Here is a 24,462-nt window from a genome sequence, read left to right as displayed (position 1 = left end):
GCTTTCTTTTTAACATTTTTTTATTGATTCTTTAGACATCATGTACCCCAATACCACTCGTTTCCCAGTCATTCAATGTCTACCTTCCACCCGTGTAGCCTCCCCTCCCAAAAGAAAAGAAAAACCAAACCAAACCACTCTTTGCTCCTCTGTCATGCCCACCTCTCCATCACATATTAGTCGCCGTAGTGGTATTGGGAGCTGCGGTGTGTCACACAGTATATACCTTTTTGCCCAAACAGCTTTACTTGCAAATGCACATGTGTAATGTGTTGTCAGTCCGGTTTAAGGACCCTGGCTTCTGCTATACCATCAATGCTGGGCCCTCACCAAAACTGCTTTTTTGGATATCCTACTGTTGTCCCAGTCATGGAGATTCTGTGGCTATGGCTCTGCAGGACCAGTCACTTAGTGCACTCCAGATGGTCATTGATGGGGTAGGTAGGTGTTGGGGTGGGCTAACAAAAAGCTGTGGATGTAGGCCTGGGTGGGAGCTGAGTTGGGCAGTCTGGGCCTCCACCAGTACCCCTCCTCCTGCAGGTGAAAGGCAGGGCCAGCTTCCCGGAACCCACTGATGCCAGCACCCCTGCAACTATGCCACTATTTGTGCTAACTCACTACAGCTGGTAAAGGACAAGTTTGTTTTCTCCGAATGAGGAGGCCAGCAGAGGGCAGAGCCAGCTCTCCTGAGTTCATGCCACCCCGGCCAACTCTCTTGTGAAGGGCAGGGCCAGCTCTTTCAGGGCTGGCAAGGGGAAGGGTCTGCTCTCCTCTGCCCAGCAACTAGACCCCCCTACTTTCTTGCTCCATGCTCTGCACATCTACTTTGGTGGAGATGAAAACAAAAACTCTTTTGTATTTTATAAACAACACTTGTTTTGCTTTCTCCCCTACATACGTAGGTGGAAGTAAATGTTCACTTCATATTTTGGTATCATAATGATTTGCTCTGTCTTAAAGCTTTGGTTTCCAATGACTATGAATGCTTTGCGAAAAACTGTGAATTATTCAATGACAATGTTGCTAACTCCCTTCTTCTTTAAAGCCATGAAGAATAATGGAAGCGAGATGCCTTCAGACTATGATGGATGTCCCATGTAGCACTGCGAATCTAATACAGAGGAAACATTGAGCCACCAGAGTATTTGCTTTTATAGATCTTTATTTTGCTTTTTGCTATTTACATGTTTGTATTTCTGTATATTTTTCAGAAGCATAGTTTTATGCTTCTTCATGTTTCACTTTCTTGAAGTTAGTACTGGTCAAGGTCTTTTTCTCACAAGAATGTCAATAAATGAACTCACCATGGGCACCCAGTTATCTAGTGAAGCTCTGCTATTCTGTGACCCTTGCAGGTTAGACCACCCAGGTCACCAAGCTAGTGGTCATTCTCTCTTCTGGCTTTTCATTGTCTTGCTCCAATACCACTGCTGAAGATCTGTATGTATGTGACTTTACCATAATTTATATGCTTCCAGAATGTAACTGACTTAGTTGCCATGGGAAAAATTTTCTGGTATTATCTAAAGACATCTACTACAGTACTGTGCAAAATTTGGTGCCTTTACCTTTGCTGATAAATTCTGATCCCAGGGATACTGTCTGGCATGATTGTGGGTGCGAATTCTGACACAGTTCTGTATGGATAACCCTGACCAGTTGGCATATTTTATAATGTAAGTATATCAGAGAGATACTTTAACATCCTTCTTCTCTCTCTTGAAGGCCCAAGATTGATATAGATTTCATATTAATCACACCATATTGTACAACAAACACGAACACACTGCACTTTTGATAGGACAAGTTACAATTACTTTGGATGCTGGGTTGTGGAGTAGCTAGAAAGTTCCGCTTACTACCACAGGGTATCATGCAGATGGAGTGCTTAGTGAATGCATTCAGTAGTTAATAGCTTGAAGGTGTAGCTACTGTATATACAGAGTAAGGAACCCTCATTAGGAATGGTCACAATCTCAGCAAAACTTGCTTCTGAGTATGCCAAGAGTTTGCAGCCTTGCTATTAACGAGGATGATACAAATTCTAAGAATACATTGCATGAATTTCACTAAGACCCAACAGATTGTTGTTCTCTCTGCAGATACCCTACAGTGCAAATCAAACTGGACAGGAAACACATCACACATTTCTTTGACAAAATGACTCTTTGGAAAGACAGACAGCTGGTGTCCTGCTCAATTAGGGATTCTAGGGAAAAGGTAGGGGGAGGGCAAGACAGGAGAGTAGTAAAGTGGGTTGTTCTATCCCAGATTCAGTAAGGCTCCTCTTTCTGTCCATGCCCTTGGACTGGCTGAACCCCAGGAGCACTATTCAGATGCTCTGTACTTCCACAACCACTTGGAGTTGGGGGACACTGGGAAGGATATATAGGCAGCCAGATGGAGAGGTATGCCTGCATGGCTGAAAGGGAACTGGGGGCAGCTGGAATCAGGCTTGACAATAGACGACACACCACACACAGAACACAAGGGGAGATCTGGCAACTTTCAAGTAAGACAGACCACAGACGTGGGAAAACCAGAAGATTCAAGTTCCTAAAAAGTTGTCATTGCCAAATCTCCACAACACTTGGACACTTAAACTCACAGAATATTAATTGCAGTAGAGTTTAACTGCTTTCATTGCAGCACATCAGGGCAAAATAGTCTTTTTAGGGTATAAAATAGCTAGCTATATGAATATTTACAAGTGGCCTCTCTGCTCTTCCTCCGCTGCCCCTTTGTTCCTGCTACTCCAATTCCTCTTTGTAACTTTGCTCCAATGATGTGTCCAACACTTCAAGACTATAGGGCTCCAAATTCAAGAACACAGCCAATGAATGCTCAGATTCTGGATGAGAGCGCTCTGCTCTCTCTTTAATCTGGCCCTCTTTGTGCTGAGTTCCCAAAATAAAAAAAAGGAATCATTTTGGTAGTAACTTCCTTGTTTTGAGTTGTCTTAAAGTATGTGTGAGTGTGTGCATGTCTATTTGTGGGTGTGTGTGTCTGGCTATGCCTGCAAATTTAACTAGAAGCGTGGGTGCTTCTGATGTATGCATGTGTGATGATGTGAGTGTGTGGCTGGCCGTGTACGCATGAGTCTGGAACTGCATCTATGTGTGCAGAAGAGAAAGGAAAATCCTTTTCTCCAATTTTCTGAACCTCTACCCCATTGTCTACACCTTATTTCTATTCCTAGTTCATCTTTTGACACCTTGCAGCACCAAGCTAAATGCGCAGCACTCTCAGTTCATTCCACGGACCAATTATTCTCTAGCTCCAAGGCACTAATATTACCTCTTAGGACTATGTTCACTTGCTCTTGGTCTTCAGCACAGGACACAGCAGAGATGGGTGGAGGATGAGTGAGGAGTTGATGGAAACCAATAGACCCTAGAACTGGAAGGAAACTGTTAGTTCAGCTAAACAAGACTCTCCCTACTGGGTCAAAACAGGTCACTAGAGTCCTGATGTTTCTACAAGAACTTCCAACAGGGAATATATGTGATTGTTGATATATGTCCTTTTACACCAACTAAACACAGGTATACAGACATACACTTTCTAGAAATGTACATATCATGCATTCACCTGTGCTAATGTAAGTACATATGTACAAACTGACACTCTCATAGAGATACATACACATAAATTATTCACCCACACAGTGCAGATATACATTCATACATACTAACATATATTTACACTACTGTAGTGCTATTCAGCTTCTCAAATGGCTATATGGCACTAGACCTACTTGGATGCACGCACACTCATCTCCAGGGACACACAGAAATGTATAAAAACAGAAGTACAGTTAAGGAGGTGGGTGGGCAGTGGGGTATAGGGTGGAAGGAGAGGCTGCCTATAGAGGAAGGGGGGAAGAGATTGAGTGCTTGGCAAAGCCCCCTCATGACCTCCATCAACGAGCTGGTACTTCTTGGCAGATCGGTGTGCAGGTTCATCCTACTCTTGTCAGGAGCCCTGTTGAGTAGGCGGGGCCGTTCAGTCCATGTTCAGTGGCTGCTCAGTAGCCTCTTCCTACAGAGATGCTCTAGGTGCTGTTCAGTGAGCTTGGCAGCCTGGCAGGCAGTTCTGTAGGGTGTCCCTTTGAGCAAAGGGAAGGGGCAGTAGGGGAGTGCATCAGTTGTGAGTTAGGCAGAGAAGGAGAAAGAACAAGCATCCATAAGCATGGCACAAAAGCTCTACTTTGTCCTTGGAACACTGGGGACAAGGTGCTTTGTCTTTCCTGGCTCACAGGGCTCCTGTGAGGATCCAACGATGTGATGGCTCAGGGAGCTCGTTGACACTTATTATGCACTAGACAAACAAAAAGGATTAGTATATAGATTCATAATAGTTGTCCATATGCTATCCTAGGCCAGTGGTGAAATATCAAGTCTGAACTTTCTCAACTAGTGCTTACTCACCAAGTGCTTTTTGACTGTAACTAGTAATCAACTCAGCATCAATAGAAAGCTAACTCCTACCTGTACAGAAGTGCCGAGTCCCTACTGTCAGGCAATGCAAAGTAGAAATACAGGCATGAGAAGGTCTAATAACTTTAAAGGGAGCATCTGAACACATACAAACTCCAGTCTGGCACCGCCCCCTTGTCCTACCTACTCTGGCTAGAAGCATGCATTCTCCCTTTCCCTGCTGTGTCTCTTTGCAGTTCCTCCCACCTGCCCTTCCCACTCCTGTACCACAATTCCACACTCAAAGTACAAGGCACTTACAAATGTTTTCCAACTTTCCTTTTGTCAGCATATCTAAGCTATGCCTAGCCCCTCCTCTGCGTACCCCAGGCCAAGTTGGCTTGACATCTCCCAAAGCCCCTTTTAGCAGGCAGACAAGGTGCCTGATGCCCATAGGAAGAAAAAAAGCGATGCCAAAGCAATGTCAACACCTTGAGGGGACTGAAAAGAAAGCTCCCAGGAATGTTTGTGAACTAGGCTCAGATTCTCCTCATTCCTCAGCCTGGCTCTTCTCTTGTCCTCTAAACATTTTCAAAGGCATTTCTAGGCTGATGGACTATTCAAAGTGTTTGAAAGGTAGTAGTCTTCTGGCAGGAGGAAATCAATGTGCAATTTATCTTCAAGTCTTCCTCAATCCCTTACCCTCTGGCTACATGTTCTCTCCAATTTCTCTCCACCTCATAATAAAGAAAAGGGCCCAACAGGTTTGATTGCCCTAACAACTGCCAGGTAAAATGAACAATGGGAAGCGGGAAAAACAAAACTGAAGGAACTTTGAAGGAAACACATGATAGTATCTTTGCTGCTGTGGGGGTATAGGAAACTAATAGATGTGGTACAACCAGTAAACCACATTGAACAACCCAAAGGAAAGAGGGAAGAGGAAACGGGACCACCTATCAACCTTCGGGACCCGGTCAGGCTTAAAGATCTGGAAAGAGAACCCTTCACTGAAGGAGCACCCAGGGCTTGGGGGACAACTCTCCTCAGACTCTGAGCTATGATCCTTCTCTCGGTCACAGGCCATGAGCTCCTCATCAGTAAGGCTCCAGGTACTGTCAGCCTCCGCCTTGCGTGGTTCATCAAGGCCAAGCCAGCTGCTCTTGATACTGATGTCATCCTGTAAGCTCTCAATCTTATCAAGGTCCCAACTTGCTTCTTGCACACACCTCTGGCCACTGGGGCTGCTGTCATGGCCCTGGCTTTCATCAGAGCTTAGGCTCTCTTCAGAGTCTTCGTCATCACAGGCCTCAGAATGGTTGCAGACTTCGATGGGGATAATGCTGTCATTAGTGAGGAAGCCATGCAAGTGGATGGTACAGTCATTCAGTGTTTGCTGAGAGGTGGAGGGCAGATCACTCAGGCTTTCTCCAGTGGCCAGTTGCGCCTGGATTGAGGTACAAGACAGCGGGCTGAGGCTTTCCGAGGTAGCCAGTTGGGCCTGCTCTGAGGTAAACACCAAGGATCCAAGACTTTCCTGACTTGCCAGATGAGCTTGCATGGGGCTGTCAGGAAGGGGAGCAGCTCTGTCCTCCACTCTGTCTTCCACATTAATCAGGCCATCCTTGGAGGAAATAATAGACAAGCTGATCAGTTTCATATCACCTAGTGGGCAAGAATGGGGGAAGAGAAAAAGGAGGGGACTTTCCTGTTTAGTGCTTGCAAGGCTACTGTTTGATGTCTTTGATAACCTGTTGGGCTCTCTGGCATGCTCAAAGGGGTTGAAAAACTGGACCAGGAAGTTGTTTTAGCATGTAGAGAATGCCATAGCTGCATCACAGCAACTGCCTCTCTGGGGTACAGTTCTGGCCTCAGGAGTCCCGTGTGCTATATGTGGGCTTTTTAGGTAGGGTGAGGCTGGGCTCTCTCCAAAGGAGCTGTGTTGCTGGGCGTCCATATATATCCCAAAGCAAAAGGCCCAGTTTGTTCTCAGGTATTTGAAGTGCTAAGAAGGAAATGTTTGAAGACTAGCTTCTCTGGTATCTGTCTTCCTCGGCCTCACCTTCCCTTTTTGCTTTATCACTTGTGCTAAAAGCCTATAAAATGGAGCAAATTTAGCTCAAAGATCTAGAGAAATCAAGTTCTGACTTTTTGCCTTATTATATCAAATAATGATCAGCTATAGATGAGTGTGGGCATGCCTTTCATATATAAGTAACGTATGAAGATTAAAGCAACTGTGAAACTTGCAAGGGTCAAGTGCTAAGCCTAGGTTGAGGAGGTGACGAGGGAAAGCTGGCTGTCAGTCAAAATGTCAAACCTGCACGTTTTCCACCACCACTTCTTGGTAGCGGTATCGGGCAACAACCCTCCTGGGTTTCTTGTATCTCCTGCGATTGCGTCGAGGTCCTCGGCTGAAGAAAAGATAGTTGATGTAGACATACTCCAGCAGGGACAGGAACACGAAGAACAGGCACACAAGGATGTAGATGTCAATGGCTTTGATACAGGAAATATGGGGGAGTTTATCCCGCATATGTGAGTCGATGGTAGTCAGGACAAGAATAGAAGATAAGCCTATAAAGAAGACAGTACAGGTTTGGTCTCCCTTGATAGCTGCGGTTTTTAGCAAGTCTACACCTCAGGCTGATTTCTCTGCATCAAGTTCAAATTCCTAGCCATGGTTAAAGTACTTTACACCTCTAGTTCCATATAGGCCTTCTTTTAGTATCTGAAGAGGTTTCTAAACCCTAAAGTATCACACATATTTGTACTCCTAAAGGAAAAGATAGAGCAATTTGCCCTACAGAAGGCAAAAACAAACCAAAAAGCCCAGTATCCTAGGCTGTTCTTTGCTTAAAACATTTCTTGCTTCCCTAAACTTAGACCTGAAATTCGAGGTCTTCCCAGTTCTGCCTTTACTTTTTTTTCTAAGCAAAACGGCTCAAGTTTCTTCCCAAGATGGTGATACAAAGGACTTACCAATTGTCACCCTGGCTGCAGAGGAATCATAGTTCATCCAAAATGATATCCAGGAGAGAATGGTGGTGAGGACCGTGGGCCAATAGACCTGCACAAGGTAGCTGCGGACTTCCCTCTGAACTTCGAACTTCACTATCAGGCGCATGTAGGAGCCTGTAAGAACACAGTGCTGTAAGTTCCATGTGGTACAGCAAACCAGCTCTAACCCCCTCCTGCCTTACTCATTCCACACGGGATGTTTTCAGGCAGCAGACAGATGGAGGGTGAGGCCAGCCCTGTGAAGAGCAGGAATCGTTTCCAGCTGTAGAGTGTTGTGAACCCGCCCAAGCCTTCCACATCTATTCTCCATCTGTAGGGGTAAGCCATTAGCCACTAAGGCTTTATCAGTGGAGAAGAAAGATGTGTTCAGAACCACAGGAATGGTAACGGAAGGAGCCAACTGCAAGGATCAAAGGCAGATGCCCAGAAGAGTTTGTCGTGGTGTAAAGGGGACAAAAAACAGGAGAGAAAGAGGGGTTCTGGCCCACCTGTGTAGAAATACACCTCCTTGCTAGTAATTGTCCTCCCCAGGTAGGTGAACTGAGGGATGTGCAGCTCATCAGTAACGTGGATGGCATTCTCATCTTCCCAGGATAATACAATGTCTTCCATAGTATAGCCGTCTGGGAGGGGAAACAAAGAGTTAATCTTGGCAGATTTAACAGCAGTCTGGGAAAACCAAAGCATAGTTGGCATTTGGATTTTGGAGGGCTCTTTTGTGGTTTGCTGAGGGTGAGCATGGGGGATTCTGAACACTTGCAAAGAGCGTTTTTAGGCAGGAAGGAATGTGTAGCCAAAAAGATGCTACGAATTTTTACCCACAAGTATGTATAGTTTTTCAGTTGAATTGGCTAGACCATAAAGACCACATACTCTCAGATGCCAGATATATACAACTGTTAGTTTCTTACATAGCCATCGTTCATCTGCCATTTATCTACTGCTTGTGGACACGCTTGGGGAGAGCTATGGGAGTGGAGAGCAGAGGGGCTGTCCTGGTCCTCTCAGTGGCAACTCTGCCTGTGCTTTCCTGACTCCAGCAGCCCCGCACAGTGACCAAGGGGCCACAAGAGAATACGTACAGCTCTCCACCTCCAGTTTGCAGGCTTGCTTGTCCAAAGGGAATTTTCGCAGATCCAGGGAACAGGCTGCTGTTGTGGTGAGTCTGCCAAAGAAAACAAAAAGGAAGGGAAAAACAATTCAAGTTCACTGCTAAGGATTCTACAGGGTGGGAAGGCAAGAGGAAGGTGGAGGATTGACCCATGTGTATGAAATTGGGGGAAGGGAGAGAAAGAGATAAAATTGGAATTTGACAAAGAATCACAAGATTTGGCAGAGCCGAAATAAAGAGCAGATATATGTCAGGTCAGAAAAACCATAGAACATCAGAGCAGGAAGGGCCCTTGAGAAAACAGTACAAAGACAGAAAGACTTGTGCTTGTCAAAGTATCAGCAAGGCTGTTGAGAGGACACTACACACTATGTGCAATGTCATGAGGCTACATAGCTACGGAGGCAGGTATGTGGTGTGCACCCAGGCCTGCCTTTGACCGTATCCACATCCACGTCAGTGGTGAGGGCCTTTGTCGCACCAAGAGCTAGAAAGATGCCAGAGGGCACAAAATGCCTATCAATGAAGTGCCCAGCCAGTGCTGACAGTAGATACAGCCAGAATAAGCATCAAGTTGCTATGCTATGCACCCAGGAGAAGAATCTGAGAAAATGCCCTTGGAGGAGCCAGGGAGGTGCTTGTGTTTGAAAATGACATAATTAAAAAAGCTCTCTGCTGTCCCATATCATATCTGTCCCATCTATTTTTCTTCCCTTCCCATCTGCTAACTTAGTTTAGTCCCTGTCAATTCTTGTAGGAATTTCAATTTGGGACTGGGTAGTGAGTGAGTAGTATGTATATATGTGTGTACTTCCCTCTTTTTAAAAAAATGAATTTCCCAAGTATTATTTATCAGCCAATGCCTTCTTTACTTTAAACAAGAGTGATTTCTGATCAATCAATTGCATTGGTATTTAATGGCTCCATGGAAATGTGGATGGAGGAAGAAGGAAGGAATAAATGGGGAGGGAGCACTCTAGAGTAAGAGAAACCGAATGGTTAGACCTATAACAACCTGTCAAACAAACTATGGTATCCACTACCGGGAACCATTTTCTGGGCTAAGATGACCTCTCAGCTTGCCTTTACTGACAATCTGTTTGAGCTGAAACTGTGAAGTCAGATTTGGTGACTGCGCTATTGCAAACAGAACAGTGAAGGCTAGCAGTGTGCATATGTTCTGTGTGTAAAGAGAGCAAGGGCTCAGAAGCCCCGCCCTATCCCGCTCACTGCTTTAGATCCTCCCTTCTCCTGACACCCTGCCTGATGCAAACAAGAGGCAGGCAGAGAGGTGGAGCACCTTCTTCACTGCACAGGCTTCAGTGTTCATCAGTCTCCTTTCCTCACCGCATGGGGAATAAAGAAAACAGCACACACAATCAACGATGGAGGAAGAGGTCTTTTGGTCCAGGGTATCAGGATTTCGTTTTTTAAAAAATCTATATGATAATTACATAAAATTAATAAAAACACTATTTTCTTTCATAAATGGCAGGCGATGTTGTAAATTTCTTTCTTTATTGTCCACAAAATAAAGTAGCTTTGTTCCCAGTGTGCTTGGATTCCTTAATACAACCTCCCTTTATAGGGCACATTTGAAAGGGCAGAAGTTGGTTAAAGCATCTAAAATGGGACTTCATGCTTTTTACCAATTTAGCAAAAGGGAGACATTTGCATCAGGAATTGGAAAGCATGTGAAAGTGTACAAAGTTTCGACTTGTGGAAAAACAGGAGGAACAGAAGCCAAGGTGCAGGGACAGGGCAGCCTAGGATGCCCGTGGCAAACTTTGAAAGTATATGTGCACACAAGGCAGCTCTGGAAAGCAGGGATCTCTTCTAATGCACCTGTGGGATACACAGTAGGAAGAAGGAAGCTTGCTGGGACAGTCCAAGACTGTTATGTGAACTCACCGGATGCCATATCGCACTGTCCCATCTGGGTGGAGCTGAAACACACGATTCTCCACAGTTACATCATGTACAAAGGTATTTTTGCTATTCACAAAGTAGCAGTCAGGGACCCACAGCTTCTCGTGCATACGATAGTCCAGAGTCAGGTTCTGGTTGGTCTCATAGTATGCTAAGCGCTTGTCCTTCCAGGTCTGATGCAAAAACATAGTGATTGTGTAGTCCTGGGTAGAGATAAGTAAATGACAGTTGCCAGGTTGTCTAGTTCCCTGTCTACTGTATACACAGATTATATGTGCACACATACATATGTACTACTATATGGAACACATCATACAGACGGGTGCATAAAACATAAACATTTAATAAAGAACAGCAAAATGAAGCTTCTTTAACTAATTCCTAGGTTAATAAACAGAACATTACCAATAACTTTCAAGTTCCAATGTGTCCCTTTCAGAGACCATTTCCCACAACCAGCAGGAAACATTCATTATTCAAGATTTTATGACACTACTTACCATGCTTTAGATTAGTGTTTCATTGTCTCTATGTGTAGTTGTAGAAACAGTGCTTATTTGGACTTCTTTTTAGAATGTTATCTGACCAGAACCAAACTCTTATGTCTGGAACCTGTCCCCCAACCCCCTCAATATTGTATTTGTGAAGTCTATTCAAGTTGCTGTGTATAATTTGATCTCTTGTATTCCTGGAGAATATTTCCACATATAAACACACAATGTATTTATTTGTGTAAAAAACCAACATACATGCTCAAACCAGGAAGAAATAACAATGACAAAGTGAAAGTGGCCATTTGCATCCCTGCAAAAGTTGAGAATAAGCGAGGGTTAGCGGTGCAGGTCAGCTGACCAACATCGGCAGCATCTGACTCCGGTTTTAGGCAATCTGATATGTATATAGTGGGCTCTCACTGTGCGTTCATTCTGCTATTACTAACAAGGTCGAGTATTTTCTCATATGTTCATCCACCATTTAGTTTTCTTCACAAAAGTACAGCTCTCATTCATATTTGCTGATTATTTTTGATTGCTTTAAAATATTCTTATCAGTCTCCAGGCATTTGTATATTTTGAATCCCCGCTCTCTGTGTTGCACATATGTCTTCCTACTCTGAATTATCTTTTCACTCATCACAGTAGCTTTGTTTTGTAAAACTGAAGTTTCAGAAATTTTGGCTATACAGAATAGCCTCTATAGAACATCAAATACCAGTATTTGTTTTGATGGTTTGTAACTCGTGTGTCTTATGAAATAAATCTTTACCTATCCTGCAGTACAACTATAGTGTGCTATTAAAACTTTTAAAAGCTCCATAGATTTTTTCCCCTCACCGGGCGGTGGTAGCGCACGCCTTTAATCCCAGCACTCGGGAGGCAGAGGCAGGTGGATCTCTGTGAGTTCGAGACCAGCCTGGTCTACAAGAGCTAGTTCCAGGACAGGCTCCAAAACCACAGAGAAACCCTGTCTCGAAAAACCAAAAAAAAAAAAGATTTTTTGAGTTAATAATCTACATGTAACTGAATTTTTAGATATGCTGTGATACGGGCCTTCAATTGACTTTTTTCTATTTCAGAGAGCTACCATGTGAGTTCTGTCAAGATCAGAACAATTAGAGTTGGCTTACGACTATACTTCTTGTCCCTTGTCTCCAGCACCATGATTAGAACCTATAGACTTACCATATTTATTTCTGAGATCTGTTCAATACTGGAGACATAGATAGATACGGACACGGGCACAGGGGCACCTACAATACAGGAAGACACAACCACGTGAACATTTGGATAAAGGTTAAGACCCAGTTGTCTAGGCTAAAACTAGCTTTGATGTTTGCTGGCTGGGTAAGTCACCTAACCACTCTGAGCCTGAGCTTCCTCGTGGGTCAAATAGGGATAATGCTATCTATCGTAGCTAATGAAGGTCAAGTGCTTAGGGCAAGGCCTGGCTCGTGCTATGCTGAGAGGAAGGTATAAAATGCAACACAAAAGGAAAATATGTACGAAGCACTCGGTTCTAACTGCTTTCTGATAAAGAACTGAAACTCAACAAGCCCAGGAAAAGGAACTAAGTTTCATGTTTCTGGGTGAGTGAAGGTGAGCATGCTTGCTAGTGAATTGGGAAATGTGTTCATATTCATGTGAATGTGTCCACACGTGTGTGAGCACGTCCATGTATGAGTGAGTGTGTGGCATGTTTGTGTGATCCAGTGTGTTATGTTGGAGACAACACAGGAGGGAGTTCAAGTGCGAATGAAATATGGGGGTATTTATCCCGAGGCAGCAAACACGTATGAGTGTCGTGTGAAGGAACATTCAGGAATGTAAACATGTTTGTTTCAGTAGGTTATGTGGAAGTAGCCTTCAAGCATACACCAACATGCATGTGAGTGTATGGTGTGAGTACAGCTGCATGTGAATGAATGTGTGATCTTGTATGCTCATCTGTAGGTGTCTGTGAGCTTGCCTGTTTGTGTGAATGAATTTGTATTTGTGCGTGAATGTGTTTATACGGCAGTGACAACATGAGCATGTGAGTGAGTGTGAGTGTGTTTCTCTGGAAATGTGAGTGGATGTGATAGTACTAGAGTACACTCAACAGATGTGATCAGATGTTTCTGAGTAGATGAATGTACGCACATGTCTGTATGTCTGTGAGTGTGTGTGTGTGTTTGTGTGCATCTATTTGAGTATGTGGAGTGGATTGAAAATATGTTAGTATCTCTGTGAGTCTAGCATATGTTAGTGATATGTGAGCAGGTCAATGTGTGATGAGGATGTGTCATTCACTGTGTGAACTTGTGTATTGTGGGATGTCTTCATGTTTGTGTGTATGAAAACATGTTAGCATTCTCACATGTTAGTAAATGCAAAAGTATGTGTGTATCTTAACATGGATGAGCACCCCCTTTCAGCTTGTCAGTGAATCTGAGTGTATGTGAGCATATTTGTGTGAGAGAATATGCATTTTATTTGATGTGATTGTGGTCATGTGTGACGCTGTAAGCATGAATGTGTAAGGTGTCCATGTGTATAAGTAAATTTGCTAGTGTGATTGAGTCTGTGGGCATATAAGAGTGCACCAATCTGTACCATGTGCATCTGTGTATGAACATGTCAATGTTTGTCCACGTGTGGGAGTGAATTACTGAGTGGATGTTCATGTAAGCAAATGTAAATGTGAATGAATTGTGTGGTTGTGATAATGAGTGTGATAATGTTTAACATGACATAATTTATAGGTATATTTGCATATATGACCATGTTTGTGTATTAATGTGCTACTGTGTATTAAAGTAAGTGGATTTTTAAAATATACATATGTGCACACTAACGTTTATATATACATGTGAAAACATGTGAGTGCTGATGATTTGTCAATGTGTCAGAATATTTATGTGTATATGTATGAACATGTTAATGTATTTGCTCTTAAGTATGAATGTATTTGTGTGTTTGCATGTGGATATAAATGACTAAGTGTGAGCATATTTGTGTTGAGTGAACATGTGATCAAGTGTGTTCATATATAGGTGTGCTTGTGAACTTGTCTGTGTGTAGAGATGTATTTGCTTGCGTGTGTGAATATGTTTTCATGACAATGAACATGTAAGCATGTTGATAAATATGAGTAAGTTCATGTATATGTTTGATTGTGCAAACTAATGTGTGCATTTATGTGTATAAATACATTTTTGTGATTATTTCTGATGCTTGTACATGATCAAGTATTTTACTAATATATATGTGTATGTATGGCCATTTTTATGTGTGTTAATGTATGAGTTTAGGTCGTGTTTGTGCGTGTGTGTTAATGTGTGAATTTTAGTGAGTATCTTCATGTTTTTGTATGTCTATGTGAGTGAACTCATGAGTGTGTTTATGTGAGTGAATACTGCGTGATGGTGATTTGATTAATGTGCAAGTGTTGCCGAGTGTGGAATTGTATGTTAGTGTTCAGCTCCCTAATATTTTTCCTTCTTAGGCCTGCGTCCATTTGCAAGGCTCAAATATTCTCATGGTTGTGAAAACAGTAAGCTGTTAGATGCGATGGAGAAATATAATTTACTATTCTCTCATCAGCTTCCAGCAAACTGTATTACATCACACTGCTGTTAGGGAAATATGTGTACATGTGATGCTAGCAATCCAGCCTGCTGCTTTCTCTGCAGGCTGATTGCCTAGAAGCTGAGCTGAAGAGAGGAAAATGTGTTATTTCAAATCCAGTGCTTCAAAGGGAAAAGTGTTCTAGGGGGATAAGTGTGTGAATGGCAGCTGAGAAGCAAATGGGGCTCTGTTAGGGCACAGCCCAGACTCCAGCACTCAGGGCTATTGTGAAAAGCCCCAGGAAAATGTGATGTGGTGTCAGAGCTTCCTCGAAACATCATGTTTGATTGCTGTCTTTCAGGCTGCTCTCCCCATACTTTTTGCAGATGGCAGCTACGTTAGTAGGCAACAAGCCCCAGAAAGTCCCAGAGAAGCCTACATTCCAGCCCCTTTCTCCAAGACATGTTTGCCAGCCCCTTCCTCCAAGGTCCGGCTTCTCTAGACCAAGCTAGTGCTGTCTGTTCTTATGGGAATGCTATGGAGCTAAAGGGACAGAACAGAAGCCTGCCAAAGAGATCTTAGTTTAAAGGGAGGTAGGGACTGAAATGCAGTGTATATTCTCCTTGCCAAGCCATGATCTGACACAGGAACACAACCAGAGGAAAGGGACATTGTTGTGATTTCTCTACCTAAGAAGGGGCTGCCTTAAAAACTAGCTAAGGTAGCCCGTGGCAAAAAATGCTTCATGCCTTCCTTTACTGTACAATGTTGGATGTCTGTGACATGTTCCTGTGCTTGTGAGAGAGGGAGTCAGGACCATTCTTACGTGTGAAGATTAAGCCCTAGAACTATAATATATATAACTAAAATGTAAATATAGAGGGGTCTCTGTCTATTAGGAGACTATACAGGGAGCCGGGGTTCCCTAAACCCTGAGTGCTTCAGCCTGGCAATGGGTCTTCTGCCATATTTCTGCCATGTAATAGTCCCAGCCTTACAGCCTATAGTGTTTCCTTCTGTTTAAATGCCAGGTAGTCCTAAGTTATCTTTGTCTCCTCTCTCTACGGTCTCCATCTGTTTGGCAAAATCAATGTAGGGGCCCATATTTTACCGGATGCTACAGCCTGGCATGATCATAATACTTGATGTAACATGAGTGATAGTGGCAAGGGGCATCAGGCCTACTGTGGACCAACTGTGCTGGCTAATACCCAGATATACACTCTTGCCTCTGTCCCCCTCTTTTAGTCCGGGATACTGCAGGGAGGGCAGCCTGAGCCTGAAACAGTGGGGAGTGTGTGCTCATTGCATGCAGATGACTATTGTTTGGGTTTTGCTGACAAACATTAGAATAAGAAAGAGGCAATAAATAAATAAATAAATATCAGTTTCCCTGCTATCCTCTGAGGCTTGGCACAAATGATTCAAAGCTAGTACCATGTAAGGGGTATTAACTGTGTTTCACCACCTGAATTTCTATATTCCCCCTTCCCTTGAGGATCCGCATGGAAAAGGTGCCACCACTGTAGCCTCAGTAGCATAAAGGTATTATGTGCTTCTGCTTTTGCCAATCTGGTTTCCCATGCAGCCTCACTTTGGAGCCCTTGGCTTGTGTCTTCTGCCCTTGCAGAGTGGAGGAAAGGGAAGCACCAGCTACTAGTCTCACTTCTTAAATTTAGGGCCAAGGGAAACCATTGCCTTGGTTTTCAAGGTGGCACAGTATTTTAGAAGACAGTTGCGTGTGAGCACAAATGGGAATCATTAGTGGTGATTACTCATGACTGCATCCCATCCTAGAGGAAGCTGCCCTGTGTTGTAGCTCCTTCTGCTATCTTCGAGCTGAAAATTAACTAACCCCAATTTAAAGCACTTTTTCTTTTGTCTGTCCTTGGTTTGGGCTTCTTAGGTGTCTCCTTCGTCCCCAAATGATACTCCTATTGTGTAGGTTCTGGGTGTGGTCGGGGATAAGCAGAATCTGGCTTCTTGGAGACATATGTACCAGCTTCCTTGTCACTCACCTCTGTGTTGTTGGAACTTTATTGTTAGTGGCCATCAGTCTGAGTTTTATGAAGAACACATGTAGTACAGTATACTAGCTGGCCTGAATTTGGTAGGAGCTGAAGAATTGGGAAAGCAGGGTATTATGGAAGGGTCCCAGGCCTAGGTGGGTTAGGAGACAGAGGCAGAGAAAACCATGGCCTCAATTCTGAATTCTCTGAATTACTTAAGGGTGGCAACACCTTTGGCAAGGAGTAAGAAGGGAAAGAAAGTCTCTGGCATAGAAAGGCTGGTCCATAGATGTAAGGTACATTCCAGAAGGCCTGAGGTTGGGAGTCTCTGGGTGCTCCCTTACAGGGTTTGGCAGACTCAAGAAGATAGGATCTGGGGGGGCGGAGGTATAGAGCCTGCTTAGCTTACAGGGTGGAACTGACCCTATTGTATCTAACACAAAAGCCTCTGGTGTCTGGATTTGCTTACCTCCAAAATTTGGTCTCAGTCGGACATCATATGTTGACAGCACCCTGTCCAAAATCTTATGAACCACAGCTTCATTTGCACAATTTTTGCTGAAACAGAGAAGCCTTGAGTAAATGCTGGTTGGCTAGTGGCCCACTTGCCAGTGGCTGACTCCCCAGGAGCCAGCTGTGCTCCTGTACACATGCAAACATGTCCAGTCATATGTGTCTGTGCTCTCCCCCTCCCTTCTTCCCCTTCCACAGTGAGTCAGCCAGAAGCGCAGCAGTGACGCAGATTCTTTCCCTTCCCCTCCCCCTTCACAGCTTTAATCCAGAGGCTGGGGCCCAAGGCCTGGATCCCTGTTACCACGCAGAAGGTGTGGGCGGGAGAAAACGGCACCGTAGGGGAGGAGGGAAAGTGGGCACATGAGACCCTCAGAAAACTGCACCATTTTAGTTCTCTGAGAAACTATACCTTGAAGTGCCCCCTGGATGCTGACAATCCTCTTTCCAGGGTTACCTCATTGCCCCAGGAAGTCAGTTCCCATCGGCAAGTGTCCCCCCCACCCCCAGCTGAGCTCATGTTTTCTACTTTACCTGGTCTGAGCGATCCCCGCCCCCCATTTATGTCATTCTTGTGCCTGAGAACTGGCATATGACATATGACACAGAGAGAGGTGGGGGAAGGGAGAGAGAAAGTGTCTTGCTCATGTAGCATAGATTTATGGCCCTCATGGAACTAAGCCATTTCGGATTCCTGGGGTTTAGAGCTGCCTTCGAAAAGATCCATCCTGGGAGCAGGCATCTTACTCACTACGCATGTGCTTTCAGCCTAGATGTTTCTTAGGTGAGCACATGGAAGTGAAAGCGGCTCAGCTGCATAAAGCTGGCCTTTCCACAGGTCTCTGAGATGCTCATTGAATCCATCCAGACTTTCAATCCCCAAAGGGCTTTGAAATGACGACAGGCCCCAGGCGTCACTATCACTATGACTGTTTGGATCTTTGACGCATTGTCCCTGCAATGTCTGTCTCTCTGGTGTGTGTGTGTGTGTGTCCCTCCATCTCTCCTTCACTTCCCCCCACCCCCATATGTGTTCAATGACGCAGTTGGGTTGAGAGCACTGCAGGGCTGCCTGCTGGAACCTTGCCCAGCTTAACCACTCCCCCTTTATGAATCCATGTTTATTTCTATTTTGCCACTTAAATTATTTCCTCATTTCCCTCAATCATAAAATTTAATTTTGTAACATTTCAAAGTATGCACATGAATTATTTACAAATTAAAGAAATACATTCCCGCCTGTTTCTGTCCACAGAATTTCCCATGTGTTAGCACTCCAGATCTGTAGCCACAGCAAATACACGTTTTTGTGTGTGTGTGAGTGAGAGAGAGAGAGAGATCTACATGTCAAGGATGACGGTTTATCCCCTCTTCAGATACTTGCAGACCTAAACAAACTTTAAATCAAACACAGAGAAAAACTGAAATCTTCAAATTTTCATAGGAGTAAGCACAAAAGCTTACCCCTCTTAAGCTGGAAGGTTATGCCATTTACAGCTACTAATTTCACAGAATTAATCGTTTCAATCTGCCGTTTTTGAGAGAGAGAGAGAGAGAGAGAGAGAGAGAGAGAGAGAGAGAGAGACTGCCTCAGCAAATGGCCTAAAAATCTTTACTCAAACAGGTGTCTTTCTTGTCTGTTTTGCGAATTACCCATGTCCAACCCCCACTCCCATGGGCTTCAAAGAATATAGCTGGGAAAAGCTGCCTGGGACCTCAGTCCTTGAGGATGATCAGGTAGACTCTGGGGTGAGGGTGCTCCTGGCCTCACGGCTTGGGAAGGTGCAGCAGTAACAGGTGGGTTGAAACCATGAGTATTATTTCACGGCTGTCCCCATACCTGCTTCATCCCCCTAGGCAAGTCCGATCTGAGTTCCCTGCACCCAGCCCGCTCTGTCCAAGAGACCGAAACCTTCTACTTGTCCCTGTCCCTTCCATGTTCAGCTAGGATGGGCCGCTTACCAGTTGAAGAGATCCAGGATGACTTCGGGCATGGTGGAGGATGGCTCGAAGTGGAATTTCGGGGTAGGACTGGGGTCGTTGCTGTCTGCGAGCCAAGTCCTGATGAGCAGCAGGAGCACGGCAGCTCGCAGCAAGCCTCGGATGCCCATGGCTGCGCTGCTCTGGGAACCGCAGCGGACAGCTGGAAAAGCGGACAGGGTTAGGGTGGGAATGAGTCAGTAAAGGGCAAAGGGGGCGGGATCGCTAGCCTTTTCGCAGATGCGATCCTAAGGAGAGACCTGAAGGGAGCAGGGAGTGCGGGGTCTGGAGCCCAGAGCAGGAAAGAACAGCCTCTCAGCAGCAGCTCTCCCCGACGCTGCGGTCCATAGGGTGCGTCCGGCTGCTGCGAGGTGCGCTCCGTCTGCTACCGCTCAGGGCTGAGACTGGGTGCCGAGTGGGGCGGGCGCGCTGCTGGCTCCGCCCACTCCGACGGCAGCACCAGCGGAGCCAATCTCGCGGGTGCCAGGAGCCACACAAAAACACACGCGTTCGCCCCCCTTCCTGCCCCTTCAAGCCTCTGCAGTCGTCCCCGGACCAGCACCAGCCACCAGGTTCAACCATGTGAGAAGGAGGGGCTTACTGCGTAGACTGGACTCAGGGGCTTCTGGCTCTAGGCCTCTTTGCAGAAGGGAAATATGTTTCTCTTAGAAGATTTTGTATCCAAGAGTAAGTATCTTGCAGCAAAAGAAGTGCGGCCATTAACTGTCACGGCTAGATATGCACTCTGAAACACTTGCACCTCTGGGGAATCAGGAGGTTGTTCACAGATCATTGACACTCCAGTAACTCAATGTGCTTAACCCAATGTGTTTGGTCTTTGACTGGGTTGATGGAATCTCTTACCAAGGGGTCTTAGGACAGAACTTTGACCACAGAGGATGGAAATTGTTTTCTTGGAGCCTAATTTCCCAGAGAGTTATTCGTCTCGATTTTGGGTTCTCAGGGCAAACAAATTCAGGGAGCTGAAAGTATTCACCAGCTGGAGGCTTCCTAAGGTGTGATTCGTTGACATAGACAGGAAATGCAGAGTTGAAGTTAGATCCAGGCTGACACTATTAAAGGGGAAAAGAAGGCAAAAGTCAGTGTTTTAGATGTGCACCAGAAGGTACCGATGCACCTGAGTTCAAAACACCATCACATAGAAGAGTCTGGGATTTTGTTAGGGGGTATTTATTGTTTCCCCTACCTGGACTGGAAGGGTCTCGGAGGCTATGGAATGGCTTCGCACTATCCGCTGTACCTCAGCTTGGAGCCATGACAGAGCTAGTTCAAAAAGAGGCATCACAAGAGCCCCATGCCAAGTGATAACACAAGGGGCACAGTCATGTTCACTAGAACTGCACCTCCAAAGTCATACCCGTAGAAACACACCCTTTCTGCTCTCCTTCAGTACCCGGTGCCAGTTTTAGATTGCTTGAGCCCAGGAAAGCTTTCCTCTCATGGTTTGCTCAATGTCTTGCACACTAGCAAATTTAACTCTTTACTCTTTCTTCTTCCCCCACTGTTTCAGGAAATGGACATGAAAGAAAAAAGGAATGATGAGATTCACATGCCACTGATCACATATTCGAACGACTCAGCCCTACCTGTTCTCCTATTGTGAGTCTGTCACGTCATTCCTGATCATCCAGACTTCCTCTCAGAGATTCTCTCTGTTTCTCACCGAAAAGGTGGGGCTAATCTATATATCTTTTTGGCTAACTAACTGGATTGTAATATGGGAAAACTGAGGTCCAAAACAAGAAGAGAAATTGACCCATTGTCACATAGTAGCAGAGACTCAAGCTAGAAAGCCTCTGCGTAGGTTTGCGTGCTTGAGGAACAGCTTGCATTCTGTGCTCACTGGAAATTCAGACAATTGCCAGCAGGTGGGAGTAGATCTATTTGGGAGGTTGTTTCAACACAGAGTCAGTTTCTGCAGGCAGTTAATTGGGCTGGCCTCATTTGTTATGGAGACTTTTAGAATTGAAATTTTGTTCTTAGTTATCTCTGTGACTATGGATGTTGCCAAAAAGTTGATGTCAATTACTTATTTCTGGACTTTAAACTCCCAATGGACCTACTTCTGCTTTCCTTAGAGGTAATGTTTCTTTGAAATTTCTGAGTCATAAGTCCAACTAGTGCTTCAAATGTAGCTGGAATTATATACAGATTACCATAATGTGTAGTGAATGAAATATTGTCTCAATGTGTTAGTATATCCATAAACTTTGCTCAGTGTTCTGAATGGAAATTCAGACAACTGTCAGCAAGTGGGAGTAGATTTGTTTGGGAGATTGTTCCAATTTATTAGTCTGGCCTCTGAGTGAGCCTGGAGAGATGGCTCAGTGGGTAAGGAGACTTGCCACCACACCTGATGACCTAAATTTGATCCTTGAAATTTACAAGGTAAGGCAGAAAAAGAGCCCTAACTCCCACAAACTGTCTTCTGGCCTTCGCTTATACATCGTCTCGTGCACCCACCATATACACATACTAAAATAAAGCGAATGTATAAAATACTTTTGAAAAATCCAGGTTGGATGTGGGATCATAGCCCAGGGGAGCAGTGCTATCCTGGACGTTCTCCTAGCTGCATCCACACCACAGTGAAGGGTAGAGTTTGGTAGTAAGACAAGAACTGATGAACTCTGGCTGGAGATATGGCTCAGTGGTTGGAAGCACTTATCTGTCTTGCAGAGGACTCAAGTTCGATCCCTAGTACCCAGAGGCTTAGAACTGTCTGTAACTTCATCTCTATAGAGTGCAAGAACTGTGGTTTATTATATTCTAAAAGGAGCCTGGAAATATCTGCAGGGAACACAAAATCACCAAAAGTGTTCTAGAAAATTGGAAAAAGAACTGAAGAGAAGGCTTACAACTCAGACCACTAACAATAAAACTTGAGAATTAAATGGCTGGCCTAAACAGAAGGCCAAATGCAACTGAAAAAAATGATTATTAAATCAGAAGACATGCTACAAATAATAGTTCAAAGTTCTGCCTGGAAAAACAAATTCCATGGAAACTCTGAAAATGAGCATGAGAGATGAGATGGGTAGAGTGAGAAGGGTCACCATACATTCAGATAAAATAGATAAAATAGCAAGAAGGGAGAGAAAAGTGGAGAAGAAAATTCAAATTCATAGGCTCAAAGAGCTCAACTAATTCCAGGCAGGCAGGACATAGGAAATCTGCTTACACACACATCATATCATATATGCTGAAAACCAGAAGCAAGGGAATCAAATTAGAGTAGTCTCCTGAGAAACAGAGACATCCTGACCTAGGGCTCAAGAGTGGGAGTGGGACCCCATACTTTTGAAGGTGTTTACTTAATTAGTTCATGGAGGATTATTTTTAAATAATGAGAGAGAGAGAGAGAGAGAGAGAGAGAGAGAGAGAGAGAGAGAGTTTCTCTGTGTAGCCTTGGAGCTTGTCCTGGAACTTGCTCTGTAGACCAGGTTGGCCTGGAACTCACAGAGATCCGCCTGTCTCTGCCTCCCTCAAGTGCTGGGATTAAAAAGGTGTGCACCACTACTGGCCAGCTTCAGTGTATGTGTTGAAGACCGTGCTTTCTAAAACAACCTAATAACCTGGAAGCCCTTTCCAATTGTCATAAGGAAGGCTATTGTCCTACAGATGTGTGACTTTCTTTTCGTTGGCCACAAAAGAGAATATTGGTTATGGGTGTGAAATATTACTTGTAGCGCAGCTCTAAGTCTGGAAAAAATGTAGTTTCCTTTTTTAAAGTGAAAGAATGACAAAATGAATTATTTTAAAAAGCCAAAATAAAATGAACTTTTTTCCTTTTCCTTTTTTTAAATTGGTGTACTTAATTGTACACGGTTTTGGGTGTCATGCAAGCACATTCATACAGGTATTTAAATGTATTTTGACCAAGTGCCCTCTTCTTCTCTGCCCCTTTTCCTCTTCTCCCCCTCCATTTGCTTCTCTTAGTCTCCTCTTCCTTACTACTCCCTCAACATTTGCTCTGTTTCTGTTAAATGAGCAGCTCAATCAGTGGAAGTGTCTTCTGCCCTCACTCACTTGCTACCTAACGTTGCTGAACTGGGATGAAGTTTCTGCACACACAACTAAACAGGCAATAGGCTAGCTTTTGGGAGAATGAGCCCCTTTCTCATCACTAGATTTGCTAATACAGGTTGACTGGAAAAAAATGCCCTCTCGTCAGTGATGGATAGAAGGTAAAATTCTCTTTGATATGGGAATTCTCACCTGAATGTCTGTTTGGCTAAAAAATAGTTCATGTATTGCTTTGGTTTGACAGATGCTCTCATATACTTCCACAAAAACCCTCTCTGCAAGAGTTGGATATTGTAACATCAGGCAATCAGAATGCTGTCTGAAGATGTTAACTTACCTTCATTGTAGCAAGTAGGAAGTGGTCAACATTTTTCACCAAGCTTTACAAAGGAAGAGAGTTTGAATTTCTGTTTTTGAGTGTCCACATTTCATCTTCATTTTTCTGGGCCTTGATTGTTTATGTCCTTCTTTAGCATATCCTAATGGTACCTCCTTTTCTAACAGTGAAGTGAAGGGGTATAGAGGATGGTCTGGGTTTTCTCTGGGGAACAGGCTATATATAATATGTGCACTAAAAGTGCATTTCACCACAAACCTGGAGGTATAGATTAGAAATCCGGAACTAATTCAAAGATGTGTGTCTCAGCCTCTCACCTGAAGTATAAAGATGTAATCTACTCATCAATGGGACAACCCAGACAGAAGGGAATCCCTGTGCTAACTTTTAGCTCCAGAGAACGTCTTTTATGCTTTCACCTAAACAGTTAAGGTGACTACCACATCTAGCCACCAGAGGGCATGAGCGCTCCTGGTTTGACAGTAGAGTGAGCCTTTCTGTTTATCTAATTGTTTTCCTAAATCCAAAACCAGGCTGATATTTAGGAAAAGAACATCCTCAAAAGCTCAGCGAAACAGATGGAGATAAACACAGGGATAAAACATCCTTTTTAGGGAGTGAACATTAACCAGTGAATGGACAGGCTTCTATTTCTTTCTTTTGTGCTGTGTACTGTTAAGGTTGGATCCATTTTATTTTATTTTCTATTCGTTTTTAGTAAAAGTACGGTTTTCCCCCCTACAATATATTCTAATCACCATTTCCCTTCCCCCAACTCCACCCAGATCCTCCCCACCTCCACACCCACCCAAATCTATACCCTTTCTTTTTCTCCCGTTAGAAAACAGGCAGCTAAAAAAAAAAAAAACACAAAAAACAAACAACCAACCGCCCCCCCCCCCAGCAAAACAGAATAGGACAAAAGAAACATACAGAAAAAAAGGAGCCAAAGCAAAAGCATAAAAGGCACATGCAGATGTACAACCACATACGCTCGAACACCCAGAAATCCCATAAAAACACTGAATAGGAAACCATGACACATAAGCAAAAG

The 24,462-nt window shown here is 44.1% G+C and overlaps 1 protein-coding gene across 4 annotated transcripts; it reads right to left on the bottom strand.

The window, feature by feature from the left end:
• Positions 1 to 1,147: 1,147 nt before the first annotated feature.
• Gabrq (gamma-aminobutyric acid type A receptor subunit theta) lies at positions 1,148 to 19,420 on the bottom strand. 4 transcript variants are annotated; one of them, XM_075957639.1, is made up of 11 exons: positions 19,285 to 19,420; positions 19,007 to 19,187; positions 17,004 to 17,092; positions 12,162 to 12,229; positions 10,462 to 10,682; positions 8,522 to 8,604; positions 7,928 to 8,062; positions 7,401 to 7,553; positions 6,739 to 6,995; positions 5,648 to 6,042; positions 1,148 to 4,320 (listed from the first exon to the last, which is right to left on the bottom strand). In XM_075957639.1, exons 2-11 carry the CDS (start codon positions 19,153 to 19,155, stop codon positions 4,314 to 4,316), a joined length of 1,557 nt encoding a protein of 518 aa, XP_075813754.1. In that variant the 5' UTR covers positions 19,156 to 19,187; positions 19,285 to 19,420; the 3' UTR covers positions 1,148 to 4,313. The 4 variants fall into 4 exon arrangements, with proteins under 4 accessions (XP_075813754.1, XP_075813753.1, XP_075813751.1 ...); XM_075957638.1 differs by having other exon boundaries at positions 19,007 to 19,411; XM_075957636.1 differs by lacking the exon at positions 1,148 to 4,320 and having other exon boundaries at positions 5,169 to 6,042.
• Positions 19,421 to 24,462: the final 5,042 nt, after the last annotated feature.

Source organism: Microtus pennsylvanicus, chromosome X, assembly GCF_037038515.1.
Source record: "Microtus pennsylvanicus isolate mMicPen1 chromosome X, mMicPen1.hap1, whole genome shotgun sequence".
NCBI lineage: Eukaryota > Metazoa > Chordata > Mammalia > Rodentia > Cricetidae > Microtus > Microtus pennsylvanicus.
The sequence above is the reverse complement of the archived record's forward strand: the minus strand, read 5'-3'. Positions and strand labels throughout refer to the sequence as shown.

Excerpts from the sequence above, each read along its gene's own strand:
- Gabrq (XM_075957636.1), bottom strand. The coding sequence starts at position 19,155 with ATGGGCATCCGAGGCTTGCTGCGAGCTGCCGTGCTCCTGCTGCTCATC. Across the intron at positions 8,605-10,461 it reads ACAGTGCGATATGGCATCCG|ACTCACCACAACAGCAGCCT; the intron begins GTGAGTTCACAT and ends TTTCTTTGGCAG. Across the intron at positions 6,043-6,738 it reads TGGTGGTGGAAAACGTGCAG|GATGGCCTGATTAATGTGGA; the intron begins GTTTGACATTTT and ends ATTTCCTCCAAG.